This window comes from Neomonachus schauinslandi, chromosome 14 (assembly GCF_002201575.2).
Source record: "Neomonachus schauinslandi chromosome 14, ASM220157v2, whole genome shotgun sequence".
Lineage (NCBI taxonomy): Eukaryota > Metazoa > Chordata > Mammalia > Carnivora > Phocidae > Neomonachus > Neomonachus schauinslandi.
In genome coordinates this window covers 60,915,529-60,934,212 of record NC_058416.1, presented here as the reverse complement: position 1 = coordinate 60,934,212, position 18,684 = coordinate 60,915,529, and the positions used below count along the sequence as shown (strand labels likewise).

Here is an 18,684-nt window from a genome sequence, read left to right as displayed (position 1 = left end):
TCCAATGTCAAGGTAAAGATTAAATCACCAGGCCTAAAACTTCCTTCCCATAGGTTTAAATAAAATACTTGTTTCTTCATTATTGTTGCCATCTACAGGTTTTCTGGTTAATGGAACACATTACGGGTTGGGGAGCAGGCTGTGTGTGTGTGTCTTACAGTCTTAGAAACAATGTGAAAATCCAAGAAGAGAATAGTTTAAAAAATAATTTCCCTCCTTGCCTTGCCCCCTTCACCTCATTCTCTTTCCTTCTCTGGCTTTCTTGTTATGTGGGGGAGCAGTTAATGCTGATTTGAGCTCTGTTATTAGCATTCTTACAACTTCCCCAGTTTCGTCCTGAAGGAGACCCTGGATGAGCCTCAGGCCCCAAGTGCCAGGACCTTGCACTTCAGGCACCTCTGCCTTTCTGCATCTAGAACCCGTGCCATGTTCTTCATTTCTCTTTGCTAACAAGGGCATGATCGCACTCTTCTGGAATGCTACCCATGAGGCTCAGGCTTTTCGCGTACTGTCAACCTCCTTTACACCTCAGATGGACACGTGTGTTCTCCATTTCTCACTCTGATGTTTCTTTTTCCATCAGCCAGTCTCTGCCTGCAAGTGTTTCGGCCAGGCACAGCTACAGGGGAGACAAAGCAAGATGTGGACACCCACCCAGTTGGAGGTGCTCTGCATTCAGACAGAGGGGCTGCTGCCCACGAACAGGAGCTTATTTTGTTCTCACCATCCTTGCTGACTGTGCATGCAAGGTACATGAATGACAGAGGCAAGGCATTCACCTGCAGCAAAGAAACTTCACGACACTGTGAAGAATACAGCTTTTCCCTGTGACACATCACCGTATTGTACAGCGGCTCACCAGTGTGTGACGTGCCAGGGTTTAAGTTTGGTCATTTTCTTGGGACTCAGTGAAGCCAACCTTTGTCCTTTGGTGAAACCTGATAATCCTTAACCAGGGATATACTGAACTTCTCAGTGCTACAATTTTCCATAAATGCCAGCTTCTGATCGCTTCAGAGGTTTCCAGTGATTGGCCTCAAGTAAATGGAAGATCCCAATCTGAGCCGGCTCCAAATATGCCGCAGGTACAGGCTCCACATAGAGGCAACGGGAAAACGCAAACTCCTTTTTTGCCAGGGAGGCAATGGAGAATTTCCCGAGATCAAATCCTCTTTGGATATATGAAATATTAAATGTGCAGCTATATGAAGACTAGATCTAATTACCAAAGTTTTGATTATTTGCTCTCCAGTATGGATTTAGGGTTTGAAAATAGCTACTAACTGCTTTGCCAAGGTGAATCTGGATAGCAGGAAGACGCCACCATTGACTAGCCCTGGGCAAACCTTCCTATGTCGCAGGCTGAGGGAAATGAAGCTGGAACATGAGAAATGAGGCAATATCTCCGTTCTACAGCCATACCTGAAATCACAGGATAGCTGCTTTCTCCCCCACTACTAAAGAGAAAAGGATGAAAATAGTAGACTGTAAACAAATTAAAGAAAAATTGTAAGGTTAAAAGCCAAAAGAAGATGGAAGGCACCAGCAGAAAAGAGGCAAAGAATGTTAATAAATTGGCTTCAGTTCCAAAAATATAAAGAATTTCAAAAGACCCAAAGCTGGGACTTACTTTTATTTCATGCCTGGCACAAGAGGATAAATCAAATAGACTGGAAGTTGGGATCTGATTCCAGACCCAGCTCTCCTGTGCCTTTCTTCAACGAAAAATATTGGTTTCAGTTCTAAAATGATCCACTAAAGGCAAAATTCTATATAAATTCTCTGCAAGCCTGGGGTATATGACTCAAAACTCCTATTAATCTAAAATGCTTCTAAAATAATGCAGTTACTAAATGGTCTAGATTCCTCAACAAAAGTTGCATTAGATTTTGTGGACAAAAGTGTCTGATGATATTTCCAACTTTTCAGGGAAACCACTGAGACTTGCCCCTTATTTCTGAACCAAAAGAAGTAATAATATGAATTACGACCCATCACATCCTGCATCCTCTTTAATAGGAGAACTAGAGGGGAGGGAGGTGGGAGGATGGGTTAGCCTGGTGATGGGTATTAAAAAGGGCACGTTCTGCATGAAGCACTGGGTGTTATGCACAAACAATGAATCATGGAACACTACATCAAAAACTAATGATGTAATGTATGGTGATTAACATAACAATAAGAAATTTTAAAAAATAAAAACCAGAAAATAAATAAATAAAAATAAAAACATTGATGAACCCCCCGCCCCCCCCAAAAAGTTTCCAGTTGGTGGAGTACCATGGTAACCAAGCCCTGCAATTCTATCTCCAGGGGTAGCTGAAGGGCAGGCAAAGCCATCCGTATTTGAGGACTTAACAGACCCCGCATTTAGCACCCTTAGTGTAAGGGGAACGAAAGCAGCCACTGTTCTTAGATAAGTAAAGCAATGGTGACAATTAAGTCACCATATTAAGTGTCCAAAGAAAATACTGACTCAGATTCATTAAAACACAAATTAAGTAAAATGTGCTTCAATCATTACAGAATCTTAAATCTAGTACTTAGAGGTTCATAAAAGGTAATTACTACTGAAATATTTGTGTATATAGAGAAAACGCTGTATGTTCTAGTTTTCAGGCGCTAAAACATCTAATTGGTAAAAGAGAAGATACAGATTTGCTATATTTCATATGTCATATGCTTAGAATAATATTTACGGAGTTACCAAAATAGACCACGTATTTGATTAAAAAGTCAGGGAACTGCGAGTTTACCGCCCCACTCTTTCTGAAGCTGGGCCGTGTGGACCTGCCCCCTAGAGGCAGAGAGGGAGAACTGGTCTGTACCACACAGAGAAGCAGGCAAGCTCGTGTTCACACTCCGTTTCCTTTCTCACAAGTTTTCTAACTTCTAAATTGATCAAAATTCAAAACAAAACAAAACAAAAATGCTGGACAGAGGGAGGGAGAGGGAATGAAAGAAGAAAGGTTCTATGCAATCTGTACTTTCAGGAAGAATGAGAATATACTTTGGCAGCATGTGGAACATCTTTTAACTGTCCTGAGGCTTCTGCCCTCATAGACCATGTTGTCCCAGAGAAAACTCAATGTGAAAAGTGTTCTTTCGTATTACTCTTTGTGAGCACCCGATCTGTGAACAGAAACTACATGCTCTGAGAATGACTCCGGCTGCCTGTTGTCCGATCAAGTCATCAGAATAAAGAACAGGCTAAACATTATACTCTGCCCTGAAGGTTTCCAAAATCAAGATGCATCCTTCCTACTAAGATCATGCTTATGAAAATAGCCAGATAATTGCCACAAGATAATTATGATCTGTAATTATTATTGTTGGTGATTGTCAATGATGCACAGGAAAGAATACAGCTTGATTTTCAAAGCCTAACCCTTAAGAAGCAAGAAAATCAAAAACTTGTTTTGACTAGTTAAAATGAACCAATGTGACACAGAAGTCACAAAAGAAAAATCTCACAGAGGGGAAAAATATATCCAATTGGCCTGAATCAGCTTTTCTCAAATATAAGTTACAAGCTCAAACTGCAGGATCTTTCAAGAATCAGAAGGCTAGGCCAAAATTCATGGCTGAAGATGGGTTCTGGAAAGGAGTGGGACCCTAGGCCATTCAAGTCTCTAAGGGAGAATGAAATCTGGAGTCTGCTGTACCTTCAGGTACATGGGACAGCATCTTATGGAATCCCATTTAATGTTAACTTGATACCACATGACATACAGATGGACAACAGAGACTAGACAAAGGTCCTATTTGCAGAGTGAATAATTAAAAGTACCCACCTTTAGTTCTATAGATTTCTGACTCAGGTTGTTCACTTCCAAGGCAGCAGAGAGGCTCATACTCTCCTATTTGAATGCCTCTGTGCTAATTCAGCTCTAGGCCAATATGATTTGATGCTGATTTTAGTCTATTGCACGGATAGTCAATTGCGTAGTTAGCATTTAATACGGAAAATACTTCAAACCAACTTTGGTAACATTTAACCTGTTTTAATTTAGGCCTTATAGGCCCAATTTTGGAAAATTTCAAATAAATGAAGATACCCATTTCAAAAAATGAGTTGTAGCCAACAGAAGACATATGTGTCTACATTACCATGAAAAAAGTATTTTTCAGAAACATCTCAGGGCGCCTGAATGGCATAGTCGGTTGAGCGCCCAACTCTTGGTTTCGGCTCAGGTCATGATCTCAAGTGTCCTGAGATCAAGCCCTGAGTCAGGCTCTGCATTCAGTGGGGAGTCTCCTTGAGATTCTCTCTCCCTCTCTCTCTGCCCCTCCTTCCTGCCCTCTCTCTCTCAAATAAATAAATCTTAAAAGAGAAATGTAGGGCGCCTGGGTGGCTCAGTTGGTTAAGCAACTGTCTTCGGCTCAGGTCATGATCCTGGAGTCCCGGGATCGAGTCCCACATCGGGCTCCCTGCTCAGCGAGGAGCCTGCTTCTCCCTCTGACCCTCCCCCCTTTCATGTACTCTCTCTCATTCTCGCTCTCTCAAATAAATAAATAAAATCTTTAAAAAAAAGAGAGAGAAATGTATATGTCACAAATACAATTTACAAAAATGGTATTTCAAAAATATCAGGAAAGATGCACTCGCTTTTCCTGCCTCATTTGTTAAAACCACCTTCTGTCCATTTCATTACCATCACCATATTCCACCACACACAGGCCTTGTTTAAAATGTTTAAAAGAAATCCTGAGACTTGACCTGAACCCAGTGGAAAGAACACAGGGTAAAGCTAGATATGGTTTTCGCCCAACACATCTTCTGCCCAAACTATTAAGATCTTTCAAATTCCAAATTACCGTCTAAGATCACTAAAGTAGGACAATCAATAGCTCCACTTCACCCTGGGGCATGAGGACTACAGTGGTGTCTTTCATTTGTAAATAAATGGGGGTATATTTTGTAACAAAAAAAAATAGAAGATTACATTTGAAGGCAACAGCATTTGATAAGATACACATACTCCTGATGCCAAATAATGACAAAACACTCACCTCTTCAGAGAACATTTTACTAGAGAATTTCAAAGAACTCATCAGCATCTCACTTTCTGTAACTGGATAAACACAATAACAAAACTGGATGGCAACAAAACTCAAATGGTGGATAGTCAGAAAAAGTAAATTTTAGTTTCAGGATTATTAGTGACTTCTAAGAAACCAAATTTTATCCCTGCTGGAAAATATGCCCTGTGTAATATGAAAAGTAAATTGTTTTAGAAGAGTTTCATGTAAGATGTTAAAACACAGGCATAGTCTCAAGTACTCAAAAAAAAAAAAAAAAGAAACAAGAAATTTGTTAATATCTTAGCATTTAATAATCTGCAAAAACGTGATTTAATAAGCAAACTAAAACATGGAAACAGTGTTTAGATTTGAAATGCACTGTCAATCTGAAATTATGTGTTCAGTTGTGTGTCTGGAGACCAAACCATTCTGCCTGATCAAGAGTGTGTGTGGCAGGGCCACAGTGGGCCCCGTCACTGCTCTGCCCTGCCCTCCCCCAAAAACGGCAGAGATTCCAATCACAGCATATTAACTTACCAAGTGTTCCAATATAATGATTAGATGTATCAAATGCAAACATTTTTTCCTTTAAATTATTCCCCAAATTTGGCCAAACTAAATATTTAATACAAAAATCCTGCCCAACAGCAGCGATCCCCACAGGATTGCTTCTGGAAGTCCCTCTGACATTCTCTTGCCTTATCACATCGCTCAAAACAATGATAGGTCTAGAAAGAGGCCATCCTGTCTTCTGAATATCAAGTCAAGAGTTAGAACTGAAGTAAAAGCAGTTAGAGCAAAACAGACACATACATCTTCAAACACACTCACACAATCATGGCAACTCTCATATCTGACAATGGCTGAATTTTATTCCAAGCAGATAATTTAATGATAGCTTTGCTATTAAAAAAAAATTCAAGTAAAATGCTCAAGCATATTTCAATATAAGGGAAAAGCTCTATTTCAGTCTAAGGGAAAAAGCAGCTACATTTAAAAATTCACTGCACAATGAAATCAGCATTAACTCTGAAACAGACACTGAGAGTGTTGGCCTGTGGAGACAAACCTGCCACGTGGCGGGGGTTGGGGGGGTCAGCTCTGGAACAACCTGATGGCACTTTCCATCCTCCCACACCTGTATCTGCTCAAGAACCACAAACTTGAGTCATGGCTTAAGAATATTTGATTTCAACAATAAACTTAAGGTATCACATTATTTTCACTTTTCCTCTGAAAAATAGTTGAAGAGAACACAAATGATTCAAAGTAGAGATTTATGTTTTAGGTGAAAAAGTACCATAGCCATATATATTTGCTTTAAAAAAACTGACAAGCTTCAGGTAAAAATCATTTTTCAAGGGTCAATTTTTCATTTACATGTAACCAATACATCTTATTTACATATACAGGACTCCATTTTTATTCAAGTTCCTTCATATAAAATGTGTATTTTAACTGGTATATAACTGTTATATACTGTTTTTACAGAAACACTAAGTATCCTCTTATTCACTGGCAGTTTTGACGGTAATATTGGTTTCCACATTAAGAGATGTATATAGTTAAAAGCTCAATGAATAACATCAAGATGAAAACCCAGTGTTAACACCCTGTCTAGGGCCACATCAGTTATCCAAGGAGTCAACTGCTTCATCTGCATAAATTATAGCTGCAACAAAACACAAAGCAAGTATGATTCTGAAGACCCCGAAAAAAGAGCTCTGACTTGAGAGACACTAACCACTGCTTCATGCTGCTATTCATGTTCAATTCTTATACTGGGTTCATTTTTTCTTTTCAAAAGACACTGATTTTTCTAGTAATATTTAACTTTAAAAAGGTATCTTAGGTCTTTAACCCTCAGAGAACTGGTATATTTAGGCAACTAACCAAAAAAATAATCAGGATCATGTATCTTTGTCCATAGTTTCCAAAGGGTTAAAGTGCAGAAATTGTCTATCACCTGTTATAGAAGGCACCCTATTCCACTTTTTTCTTAAAAGAAACTTTTTCTTTGGTTTCTTGTAATTTTTCAGTGAGTCTATCCTTTGTTTCTTCCATTTTCTCTGTGAGAAGCTCCTTGGTCTCTTCCATCCTGTCTTGTAGATACTCCTTAACAGGAGGCGGTGTCGACATGTAGCCCCGGTTACGCAAGTACTTCACAGTGAAGGAGGTTCCTCCCAAAGTCACAGTATATCGGGCAGGTGTTGCAATCTGAGGAGAAAAGCAAACACAGGCAGATCAATAGCTGATCATGACTATCATCTTAAGCAAAAACAATCTGAAATTAAAATTTTTAGTAATAACCCAACAGTATAAATTACTTTATTGCTTCACACTGACCCATGGATTACAGAATATTCGCAGTAGAAGCGCTGGAGCCTGTAACCACGTGCTAGGGAACCTGCAGACAGGCACCCTGGGAGATGAGAAAGATGGCTCAGGACCAACAGACACGCACATGCTTCTATTTCCTAAAACCCTGGTAACCTGTGGACACTGTGTATCTAGAACTAAACCAGAACCAAACTACTTCAAATGGTGAGAGGTAAACACGGGCCAAGTGTTTATTCTTTACTGAATTTAGTTTAGTTTCACTTCCAAATCCCTTTGACTTTTCCAGGCCTTATGCTACCTTCTCGTTACAATCCACCCTGGGTCTGGAATCCCAACTGGGAACTTCCATGAGGCCAAAAAAACCCAGGCAGGCATGCACAGGCTTAGCTTTGACCAGAGATTTAAGGACCAAAGCTGAATACTAGACGAACTGGTCAAAGAGCCACACAAAAGTGGTACCATCTCTATCACATCCTGATAGCTTCTGTGTTAAAATTCAGTACCAAAACTCTTTGAAAGAGCCGCCTATGCTCTCCATCTCCAACTTCCCTCTTCATTTTCTCTTGAATTTACTCTAAGCCTTCACCTCCACCTCTCATCATAGTCACTGAAGAGGCTTGTGAACCATCAGAACTATGGAGACAGCTTCCCCCTCTACTCCTTGGAGCATGTCCTGCCCTGGCTGCCACGCCCCCACTTCCCTGGTTTCCTTCCACTTTGGAGGCTGCCCCTTTACAGTCCTTCCTGCCCATTCTTCTTCCTGTTGTCTACCTCTGAACACTGTGGGGCAGCATTCAGTCCCTGCACGCCTTCTCCACCTACCTCCTTTCCTTGGTGGTCTTATCCAATTTCAAGTCTGTAGTGCCATCTGTACATTAATGATTCTTAGATTTCCAGACTGAGCCTTTTCCCTAAATTCCAGTATATACAACCTCTGACTTATTTCCACCTGCATGTCTAATAGGATCTCAAAATGTCATTTGTTCAAAACTGATCTCATGATGTTCAATGGTCCCACCCCAAACCTGCTTCTCTCAAAGCTGTCTGCATCTCAGGAAATGGCAATGCTATTCTTTTATTTATTTATTAGAGCATGAAGGGAGAGGGAGAGAGAGAATCCCAAGCAGACTCCCTGCTGAAGGGGGAGCTCCACGTGGGGCCTGATCTCATGAGCCTGAGATCAGGACCTGAGCTGCAATTAGGAGTCAGACACTTAATGGACTGAGCCACCAGGGTGCAGAGCCTGATGTGGGGCTTGATCTCATGAGCCGAGATCATAACCTGAGCTGAAACCGAGAGTTGGAGGCTCAACCGACTAAGCTATCCAGGTGCCTCGCAACTCTTTAAGTTGCTTAAGCCAAAAAGCTACACGATAGCTTCAACTCCTTTCTCTTGCATAATTTACGTTCAACCCACTAAGAAATTCCATCAGCTCCATCTTCAAAACACATCCAGAATCACCTACATCTTATGGGCTCTCCTGCTACCACCTGAGTCCTGGCCACTACCAGCTCTTACCCATACCATTGCAATAACCCCTCCTGCTAGGTCTCTGGGCTTCTTACCTTGCCCAGCTATATGTAATAGACTGTTCTCAACAGAGCAGCCAAAATGATTTTGTTAAAACACAAGTCAGATACTCAAAACTGCCCAGTGGCTTTCTATCTCCTCTGAGTAAAAGCCGAAGTGCTCATAATGGCCCATAAGGCCACCCTGATCTGGCCACTCTGTTGCCTCTCTGCAGTTCACTCATCCCAACCACAATGGCATCCTCCCTGTTCCCTCCAATACTCCAGGTATCCTGTAGCCTCAGGACCTTGCACTTGCATTTCCCCTCCTTGAATGCTCTTCTCCCATACAACTGTCTATTAACTCCCTCACCTTCTGGCAAACCTCCCTCTCAAAAAAACAAAACAAAACCGAATACTAAAAAAAGCACTCCAACACAAACACATCCTCCCTTGCTGGTTTGTTCTTTCTTCTTAGCACTTAACATCATCTAAACGCCACAGTGTGTGTGTGTGTGTGTTTGTTTTAACTTTACGTTCTTTACCTAAATGGCTCCCACCACTAGAATGTAAGTTCCATGAGGGCATGTATTTTGTACCATTTTATTTAATTACAGTATTCCCAGTACCTAGAATGGCACTTGACACAGAGTAGGAGCTCAACAAATTTTTGTCAATTCAAACGAAGGTTCACTTCCAGGACAGTGCTAGGGGGCTGAGGAGTGTGTCCTACTCTGTGTCACAAGGTCACACTCAGGTGGTTTTTCTCTTGGCCACACCTCTTTTTTGAGGCTTTGCCATATTGAAGCAACAAATCTCAATGTTTGTTGTTCCACCTGAGAAACTATGGGTTACAGAAAATACCCAGGAGAATCCCTGCACATTCCCCACCTCACAGAGGAACAGTGAGCGGGAAGGAACACTGCTGACACTGACCTACCTATGTGTACAGGCTCATGTTTCAATTCCCACCCAACAAACATGCACTGAGCACTGATGTGCCTACAAAGCACAATACCAGGCATAGTGAAAACACATAGAAAGAAGACATGACTTTGAATTCCTAAACACTAAAATCAAATGAAGAAACCAAATATTAAAAAAACAAAAAAGGGGCGCCTGGGTGGCTCAGTTATTAAGCGTCTGCCTTCAGCTCAGGTCATGATCCCAGGGTCCTGGGATTGAGCCCCACATCGGGCTCCCTGCTCTGCGGGAAGCCTGCTTCTCCCTCTCCCACTCCCCCTGCTTGTGTTCCCTCTCTTGCTGTGTCCTCTCTGTCAAATAAATAAATAAAATCTTTAAAAAAACAAACAAACAAACCAAAAACAAAAAAGCCCCACAAAACTAACACCAGACCATGACATGAACTATAAGAGCTACATACACGTTACGGGAGCATAGGATAAGGAGCAATTATAATTAGGGAAATGGTTTAAATCATCATGATACTTTGACTTATTAAGGTAAATTACACCCACTATAACTAGAAACTTGGTAATTTATAAGTTTATTAAGTTTTAATGTTTAAAAACTCAGCAATTAAGCTTTAGCCCTCTAGTCAAAATCATAATAAAAAAGGAAATCTCCCAAGAATTCAGAGGATTTTAATGAGGATGACAGAATAAAACATCAGCTGTACTACTATAAAACCATACTTCTAAGTATTTTTATTACAACAGAAGCAAAATAAAATAAAATCTAGTTTCCAAACGTTTCCTACCTGTTTTCTTTCTTAGGATGAAGATATATAGAACTTCATAATTATTTGTCAACTGAGAAAAATAAGATTAATATGGCTAAATTCCACAATTTACAGAGTCTCCTCTTCCAAAAGAAAGACCCATACACATAGAAACTCAGCTTATAAAGATGTCGGTGTCTCAACTCCAGAGAACAGCTACAGATGACAAACTTCTAAAATGAAACGTATGTAACAGCTACTAAGTCTAAGGTTTATCCCATGAAACAATCTGAACTAAACTTTACTATTTTACTTATCAAGTAGATGAACTATTATAAACAGTAAAATAAATGCTAAATATAACAAGTCAGGTGGCACATGGATCTCTGAAAAAGGAAAATTAATATACCGTAAGTGGGAGAAATGTCAAAAAGATGACTTCCGGAAATTCAGAAAGTCTCACATTTGTCTGATCACAGCAGGTTAGGAATGATCTACCTATTTTCAAGTCACTTCTTCCTAAACCATCATTTTATTTATACTTAAAAGTTAAACTTAAAAAAATATAAACTTTAGCCATTAGACTATGGTATTGTATATGGTATTTTAAGTTACAAAAAATAACTACTGGGAACTAACATGGAGTTTTATGAGGAACTGAGCAGGTTATTGGTTAAGTGTGAAGAGCAACTCATTTATAACAGTACTTACCTTAAACAAGGCATATGCTGTTAGTGCATTTCCACTTTGGGAATTTTTCAGAATGTTTACTATGCTGTCCGGTAACCCAATGAGTTCTAGAAAAGGAATAACATTCACGCCTCTAGGAAAGAAACAAAATGATTTATATATATATATGTCACTCCACTAAGGAACAAAGTAACATATATATACACACACACATTTATGTATGTATACACACAAACTTTAAGGGGTAAATATTTTCAAAATTTTTCTGAAAACACCAAAACCAAATTTTGTTTAAAAATCACTTATGCGTCGTCAAGAACTGTGATTTAACTCTAGAACAGAAACATTAGTGTTATACTGTATCTTACTGTTGCAGCTTCTGCTTTGCTTCTGCACATGGACATACATCCCTAATTACCATATTTTAAAAAATAGAAGGATCTAGCAGAGTAAAATTAATAGCTTTAAATGACTTAAGAGAGAAGGAACGATCAGAATCATTTACTTGGTCTTAGTTTCTCCAACCAAACACTACTTCTTCAGAATGCTCTAATTCAGACTTCAAGACCTAAGCTTTTCACCTCTAAAATTACATGTCAAACTATATTGCTGTAAAAGCAACATTATAACAGTACTTATTGTGTTATTATGCAAAGAATAAATGATCCCATGGGTTTGATGAAAACTTTAATTATTCTAAATGGATGCCTGTATTCTATTAGCAGGCTTAGAAGGCAGGTGAAGAAGCAATTATCATAAATTACAACAAATTTTTGGACGGAGGGAGAGAAGGCAGAAAGTCTCTAATACAAGCTGTTAAGCCCTAATTTATTTTAGTTTCCATGATTATCAACATTTAGCTTTACGGGCATGTGCTCTCTCACGCTCTCTCCCTTTCTGTGTGTTCTTTTACAGACACTGTAACCCTTTGCCCCTCATTCAGAACAAGGTTCTTGTTCTGTGCTTTTCCTACATAAACATAACTATTATATTCAGGAATTTTTTTTAAAGATTTATTTATTGATTTTGAGAGAGAGAGAATGTCGTGGAGAGGGGCAGAGGGAGAGGGAAAAGGTCTTAAGTAATTCTGTACTGAGCGTGGAGCCCGATGTGGGGCTCAATCTCATGACCCTGAGATCACAACCTGAGCTGAAACCAAGAGTCAGATGCTTAACTGATGGCGCCACGCAGGCGCCACCATATTCAGGAAATTTAACATACACAAGAGTATATAGTTAATACACAATATATTATTTAATATTAAAATTTCCTGAATTGTTCCAGTATGTCCCTTGTCACTATCTTGTCATTTCTCTCTGGTCTCCTTTCCTCTAGAAGTGATCCTCAGAACTTTTTTGAGAAGGAGGGCAGGATGTCTTTGACACTGAGATTTTTGAAGCTTCCAGACCAGTTAGCATGGGAGAATACCCCTCCATTTGGATTTGTCTGTTTTTTTTCTCCTGATCAGGTTCAGGTTAAACATTTTTCAACAGGAAAACTGTACAGTTAATTCTGTCTCAGTACATCACAACAGAAGCCCCATGACATCCGTTTGTCTCACTGCTGGTGTATGGGTGACTCTTGGTTAGCACAGCGTCTACAGGGTACTTTTCTGTACAGGTACTCTTTCTCTTTGTAATTAAGAAAGGGAATTACCTAGAGCCATTATTATTATAGCTAGCTGTATTCTGTATAACATATAATAGCTAACAAACTAATTTATTCTTAATATTAAAATATATTTGGTTAATTGGGGAAGTTGTCCCTCCATGATTTCACTATAATACTCTGAAATCAGGGACTACTCTCAAGAACATATGGCTGGTCATCATCAAGGAAAATTACCTATCATCCACAAGAGATAACTGAAGGATCTTTAAAAAGTTAAATTACAAAATTGACTGTAAGTCCAACCTGGTTTCTTCTTTCTCCACCATCAGTTCCTTTTCAAGTCTCTTAGATAAAAACAGAATCCCATTAAAGCAAAACTTAGTACTACAAGGCCTTAGCTATTCTATGGATCTAATCAAGTCACTTTGCACCATTAATATCTTACCATGATATGCTAATTATATCTTCTAGAACCAATACAACTATAAAATTATTTTATCAATCATATCCTAGCCCAGTATGTAAAATCTACATATTTAATAGCAGTCATGAAGGGGAAACAAAAGACAAACATTTGGCCAAAAATAAGACAAAATTGAGTGATTAAAAAAAAAACTATCATAAAGATCAAATAATTACCTCAGACACCTTGCACAAGTATCTTTTATAAAATAAAGAAGTAAACAACTGGTTCTAGTTCTTTCTTTATTTTGAAGATTTATTTGAGAGAGAAAGAGAGAGAGAGTGTGTGTGTGTGCCAGGGGGAAGGGGCAGAGGAAAAGAATCTCAGGCAGATTCACCACTGAGCATGGAGCCCCACGTGGGGCTCTCTCTCACAACCCTGAGATCATGACCTGAGCTGAAATCAAGAGTCAGACGCTTAGCCAACTGAGCCACCCAGGCGCCCCTGGTTCTATTTATTTCTAAAATACTGACTTGATTATTTTAAAGTAAAAATAACTTTCATTTCCTTTGGAATTGCTAAAAATGAAATACTAGTGAGGGACTGATTGACTGATTCCAACAGTAATACCCACTTGTCACTTTTTACTCTGAAGCTTCCACGACCTGACAGAAATCTGTGCTTTTCAAACTGCCAGCTTTATGGATGTTTCAACTGATGCAGAAATACACAAGGGCAAAGGACATTCATAGTAAGGATAAAATGCAGTAAAAGTCAGGTAGGATTTTGCCTCAGAATGGATCTGTAACTTTAGAAACTTGAGGCCTAAAACACAAGGATCTAACTGTAGGAACAGAACCATTATCACAAAGCTACAATTATCAAACAGAGCACTCTGGTTAGATGTAAGATCTCTGCAAGGTTTTGCCAGATAGAAGGGGCAACAAAGCTTAGTTTAAAATAAAATCTATTAACATGTACAATTCAGATCTTCCCTGGGATAAAATGTTTCAAAAGCCGAGATCTTTATCACTGAGTTAAATAAATACAGTATGGCGTTCTGTTCTATCATGTCTAGAAAGGCAGTAATGCTAGTTGTCAGAGTGACTAAAACAAACACTGGTCACTAATGCAGTGTGATGTCAAATGCCCATCTTTCAAGTTACAAACTATTTTTTTCTCTTTCTTTTAATAGTTAAATAGGTAACAAATAACAGAGAGCTTTGCCCAGCTAAAAACAAAATAAAATAAAGCTAGCCTCTTGTCAGTTCAATTGAAAACCTGTATTTAATACAATCAACTCCAATTTGATAATAAAACCACATCGCAGTGATACACTGTCATTAGAACAAATCCTCCTTACTCTGTAAGTATTTCTTGTGATAAGATCTTTACTTAGAACAAATCAACTTTCTGAAGGGATAGGATTTAATAAAAACATTAAGAAGAACTGTTTCTGGGAAGCAACACATCCTACATAATATAAATTAGCTGTGTGATACCATAACAGAACTGGACCAGTCGTCACGGCTGGGCAGGGGTGGTGGGCGTGGCAACCAAAGTCCCGTGCTGACAAAGAGCCAATAGGCAAATTGTGATGGATAAAGGGACATGACTTTAAGTGGATAGTCTTACTACCATGTTTACACACAAGTATTCTCCAGAAAAAGAGGGGGAAGAATAAAATAAGGGTGCATTCCACAGGGGATGGCAGAATGTCACCACAACTGCCTTAGGTGCCAGACAGATTGAAAAAATCTTAAGTATAATTCATATCACTAGGTCACTTGGGGTCTGCTTTTTCAGTTACAGAACTCTTACTTAAGAAGGCAAGGGAAAGTAAAAGGAACAAAGGAACAAAGATGCTCTTTTTAACAGACCAAATGAAAATTTCATATTAAATTAATTAAAAACTTAGATTTCTTCCTCCAAGGCCTTCTGGCCAAATGCAAACTAAGGAGGGCAGAACTATCAGTCATATCATTTTCACAGTATTCCATCAGAAAATCCTCAATAGCTCAAAAAAGAACATTTGACATATAGATAGCCATTAATTAGAGCTGAAGGCCAATAATAATTTTTATTCAAAATGGCACAGGATTTTATGCTCTATTAAAAACTAAGGGCAGTTTTGAAGACTTCTATAAATATTATACATGTCCAGAAAAATGTCATTAATGAAAAAGATAATTCCATAAAGTGTACATTCAAGGATTTTCTATAAAGAAAGGGACAATTCTTAAAGGATAATGATACATAACGAAGAAGGATATAACTGAATATTAGGAAGATAATGGAGAAAAAGATGTGAAGAGAATCAGAACAGCATCAACTACACAAAGTAAAAAAATCCTTTCAGAACTTTTGTAAAGAAATACTTCTAATCCTGTGTTTTCTAAGAGTAAGTCTTCATTTCATTATCTTTTAATTTAGTAAAAAATAACCTTTATCCCAAGGAATGAGCTTTACATACAAAACTGACATATCTTATTAATTAATACCTTACTATTGAGCCATTAAATATAACCAAACACTGAAAATCAATGGACTTCTGGAAAGAATAAAATAATTCTAGCCCCATAAGGATTGAGTTTACTAAAACTCAAAGTGGGGTCCATTGTGCCATTTCATTGCCCTCAGGATGGTGAGCTCATTCAGCTGTGCCATGCCCAGGCTAATATAAAAAAAGCCCACACAGCACATTCAAACAAATAGGCACACGTCAGAACGCCTTAGTTGCTAGTGGCAGAAACAAACTGGAAATCATTGGGATCTGCTTCAATGTGTACCCTGCTCCTAAAACATTGTAAATAATATAACTTAACTTAAAAGAAAGGAAGAGTATTTAACAAAAAAGGGTGCATTTAGATATCTGTGTTTTACAATACCTGCAGGCTAGGGCCACCAAATTAACTTTATTTAGAAGTTTATTTTAGTTGTGGTAAGAACACCTATCATGAGATCTACACTCAATTTTTTAAGTGCACAAAAAATTAACTTCTGATCAGAACAATAGACCTTACCTTGACACATATCAGATGTGGGTAACACTAAAACATAAGCCTGCAATTTGTTAATTTTTGTATCTGTAACAGATATTAGCCAGGCTTTGGCAAAAACATCACACTAATTTCCTACCAAAATCATACATATGGCAAAATAACAGATATATTTTTACATTTGTGAACACTTTAAGAAATATATAAGTATAGAACTCAATAGTGCTGCCAAATTTCCAAAATCTCTTATTTTATTTCTGTGCCATGCTAAAGTTGATAGACGAGCATAGTGATAAAGAGCAGGGGCTTTGAAATAAGACTCCAAAATATTTGGGAAAAAGCTGTTATTTTGACTTATTCTTCCTTAATTTCATTAATATAATGGGAATAATTACACTACCTACTTCATAGAGTTGTGAGGATTAAATGAGATGATATAGTTTAAAATTTTCGTATACTGCCTGCTATACATGGTAAGCGAATTTAGCTATGAAAATGTCAAAAACAGCTATGAAAAGCAGTCACACTCAACAGTTAAAGACATTAAAGCATTTAAAAAACTATTTAAGGCTTTGATTAGTACAATTAAGAAGATTAACATTCTGATAAAGCAGGGAAAGGTGCTCAACGAAGCAAAAACTTACTTTATGGCTGCATAATAAAATGTTCCAAACCAAACACCAGAAGTTATTAGATGCACTGGAATCAAAACTTTTCCATATTGTCTAAATGTTTTCTTAAATCGTTGATAAAGACTAATAGATTTGTCTTGTAAAGGATCAGGTTCTTCCTTTTTTTCCGAAGGAGTTCCAGGGGATGTGGCACTGGATGACATAACCCTCTTGGATAAAATATCTTGCTCCCACTGTTTATGGTGAAGGACCCCTGGTTGGGGTGGATGAGCAGTGAATGGCTTCCTTTCCTTTGCAACACACTGGACAGCAGATAAATGTAGCCATTGTTTTTGAGGGCCCTGTACCAAAACTACTCTGGATTCAGCTTTATACAAAAGTAATGGTCCCTTTATGTTTTGACAGTGTCCAAAAAGATTGGCTTTATGTGGTTCCATGCATGTCCTATGTGCCACTCGGAATACAGACCTTGGTACATTCCATTGCATTTTGAAGAACGGTGATTGATGGATTTCAGCTTCTACAGAGACTAGATAAAAAAAAAAAAATTAGATTATACTGATTTCCATTTTAAACCAATCCACTTAAAAATAAATCATTAACTGTTAGGAAGTAAAGGACAGACATTGCTACCAAATCCGTACAAATTAATGTTAAGGTATATAGTTTGAACATACCACAATTTTAAAATGTTAATAAAATATATTTAAATCTGATATAGTAAACCAGTCTAACAGATATCACGAAGGGTAATGTTTTGAGGTTATTTTACTGCTACAAAAGGGATGTTTGTAGGGCTTCTGTTATTCTACAAGGAAGCTGTGTAGCATAATGGAAAAATAGTAAGATCTAGAAGTCAAAAAACTGGGCCCTCATGTAATTGCCTTTTAGACTTCAAGCCCAAGTCTACTAGTAAAATGATTACTTCACAGGACTGTTACATAAATTACATGAAATTTCTGATGTAAAAGTGCTTTTGTAAACTAACAAGTATCAAGTAAGTTATTATTACAACTGTTAAGGTCTGATAAATAGTTGATACAAGTACCAATTTTTCTATAATGCCATTCGACTAAATTATACAAAATTTTAAATCACATATATTTTTGGCTGGTGAGGAGACAGACTTTTCCAGATATCTAAACTTCTTGTGAAAAGACAGTATTTTATTTTATTTGTGACAACATAAATAACATACTTTAATGGAAAAAAATAACTACGTTTCCCAACAGAAAAATTTTTACTGAGAAAAGTGGGACTGTTTTACCTCTTTGTAAATCTCTTTAATGTTTGGCTTCATGGAAGACAGCTGGATTCTCATATCTGCTTCTGCATTCAACCTGTTACAGTATGTCTTTTGGGGCAAGGATATGAAGGAAATCCAGTCACACCCTTTTAGGTCACTGTGGACCATTTTCTTTGACTCTTCACTAAAACTAAACAAGTAGTAGTTTCTATAGTAAGTCTCAATGTGCAATATTAATTAATAACTTTTGTTCTGAACCATAACAAGAACTCTTGGTTCTGTTACAATAAAATCCATGGGTCTACTTTATTTTCAATGGATAGTTTATCCATGCACAATTTTCTCATGATGGGCCATTTCAAAAATATTGATGCACTGTGGGGCACCTGGGTGGCTCAGTAGGTTAAGCATCTGACTCTTGATTTCAGCTCAGGTCATGATCTCAGGGTCATGAGATCGAGGCCTGCATTGGGCTCTGAGCTGGGCATGGAGAAAAGACAGTATTTTAAAAGAATACAGACTTTGGAATAAGATAGACCCAACTGAGCT

The 18,684-nt window shown here is 38.1% G+C and overlaps 1 protein-coding gene across 1 annotated transcript in view; it reads right to left on the bottom strand.

The window, feature by feature from the left end:
• Window positions 1-5,331: 5,331 nt before the first annotated feature.
• FAM210A (family with sequence similarity 210 member A) overlaps window positions 5,332-18,684 on the bottom strand; it is a 39,263-nt gene continuing 25,910 nt past the window's right edge. Inside the window, exons 2-4 of the mRNA XM_021683022.2 lie at window positions 16,902-17,418; window positions 11,266-11,377; window positions 5,332-7,242 (exon numbers count right to left, since the gene is read on the bottom strand). Coding sequence (XP_021538697.1) covers window positions 7,009-7,242; window positions 11,266-11,377; window positions 16,902-17,377 — 822 coding nt within the window. The 5' untranslated portion in view covers window positions 17,378-17,418 and the 3' untranslated portion in view covers window positions 5,332-7,008. The remainder of the gene's footprint in view (window positions 7,243-11,265; window positions 11,378-16,901; window positions 17,419-18,684) is intronic.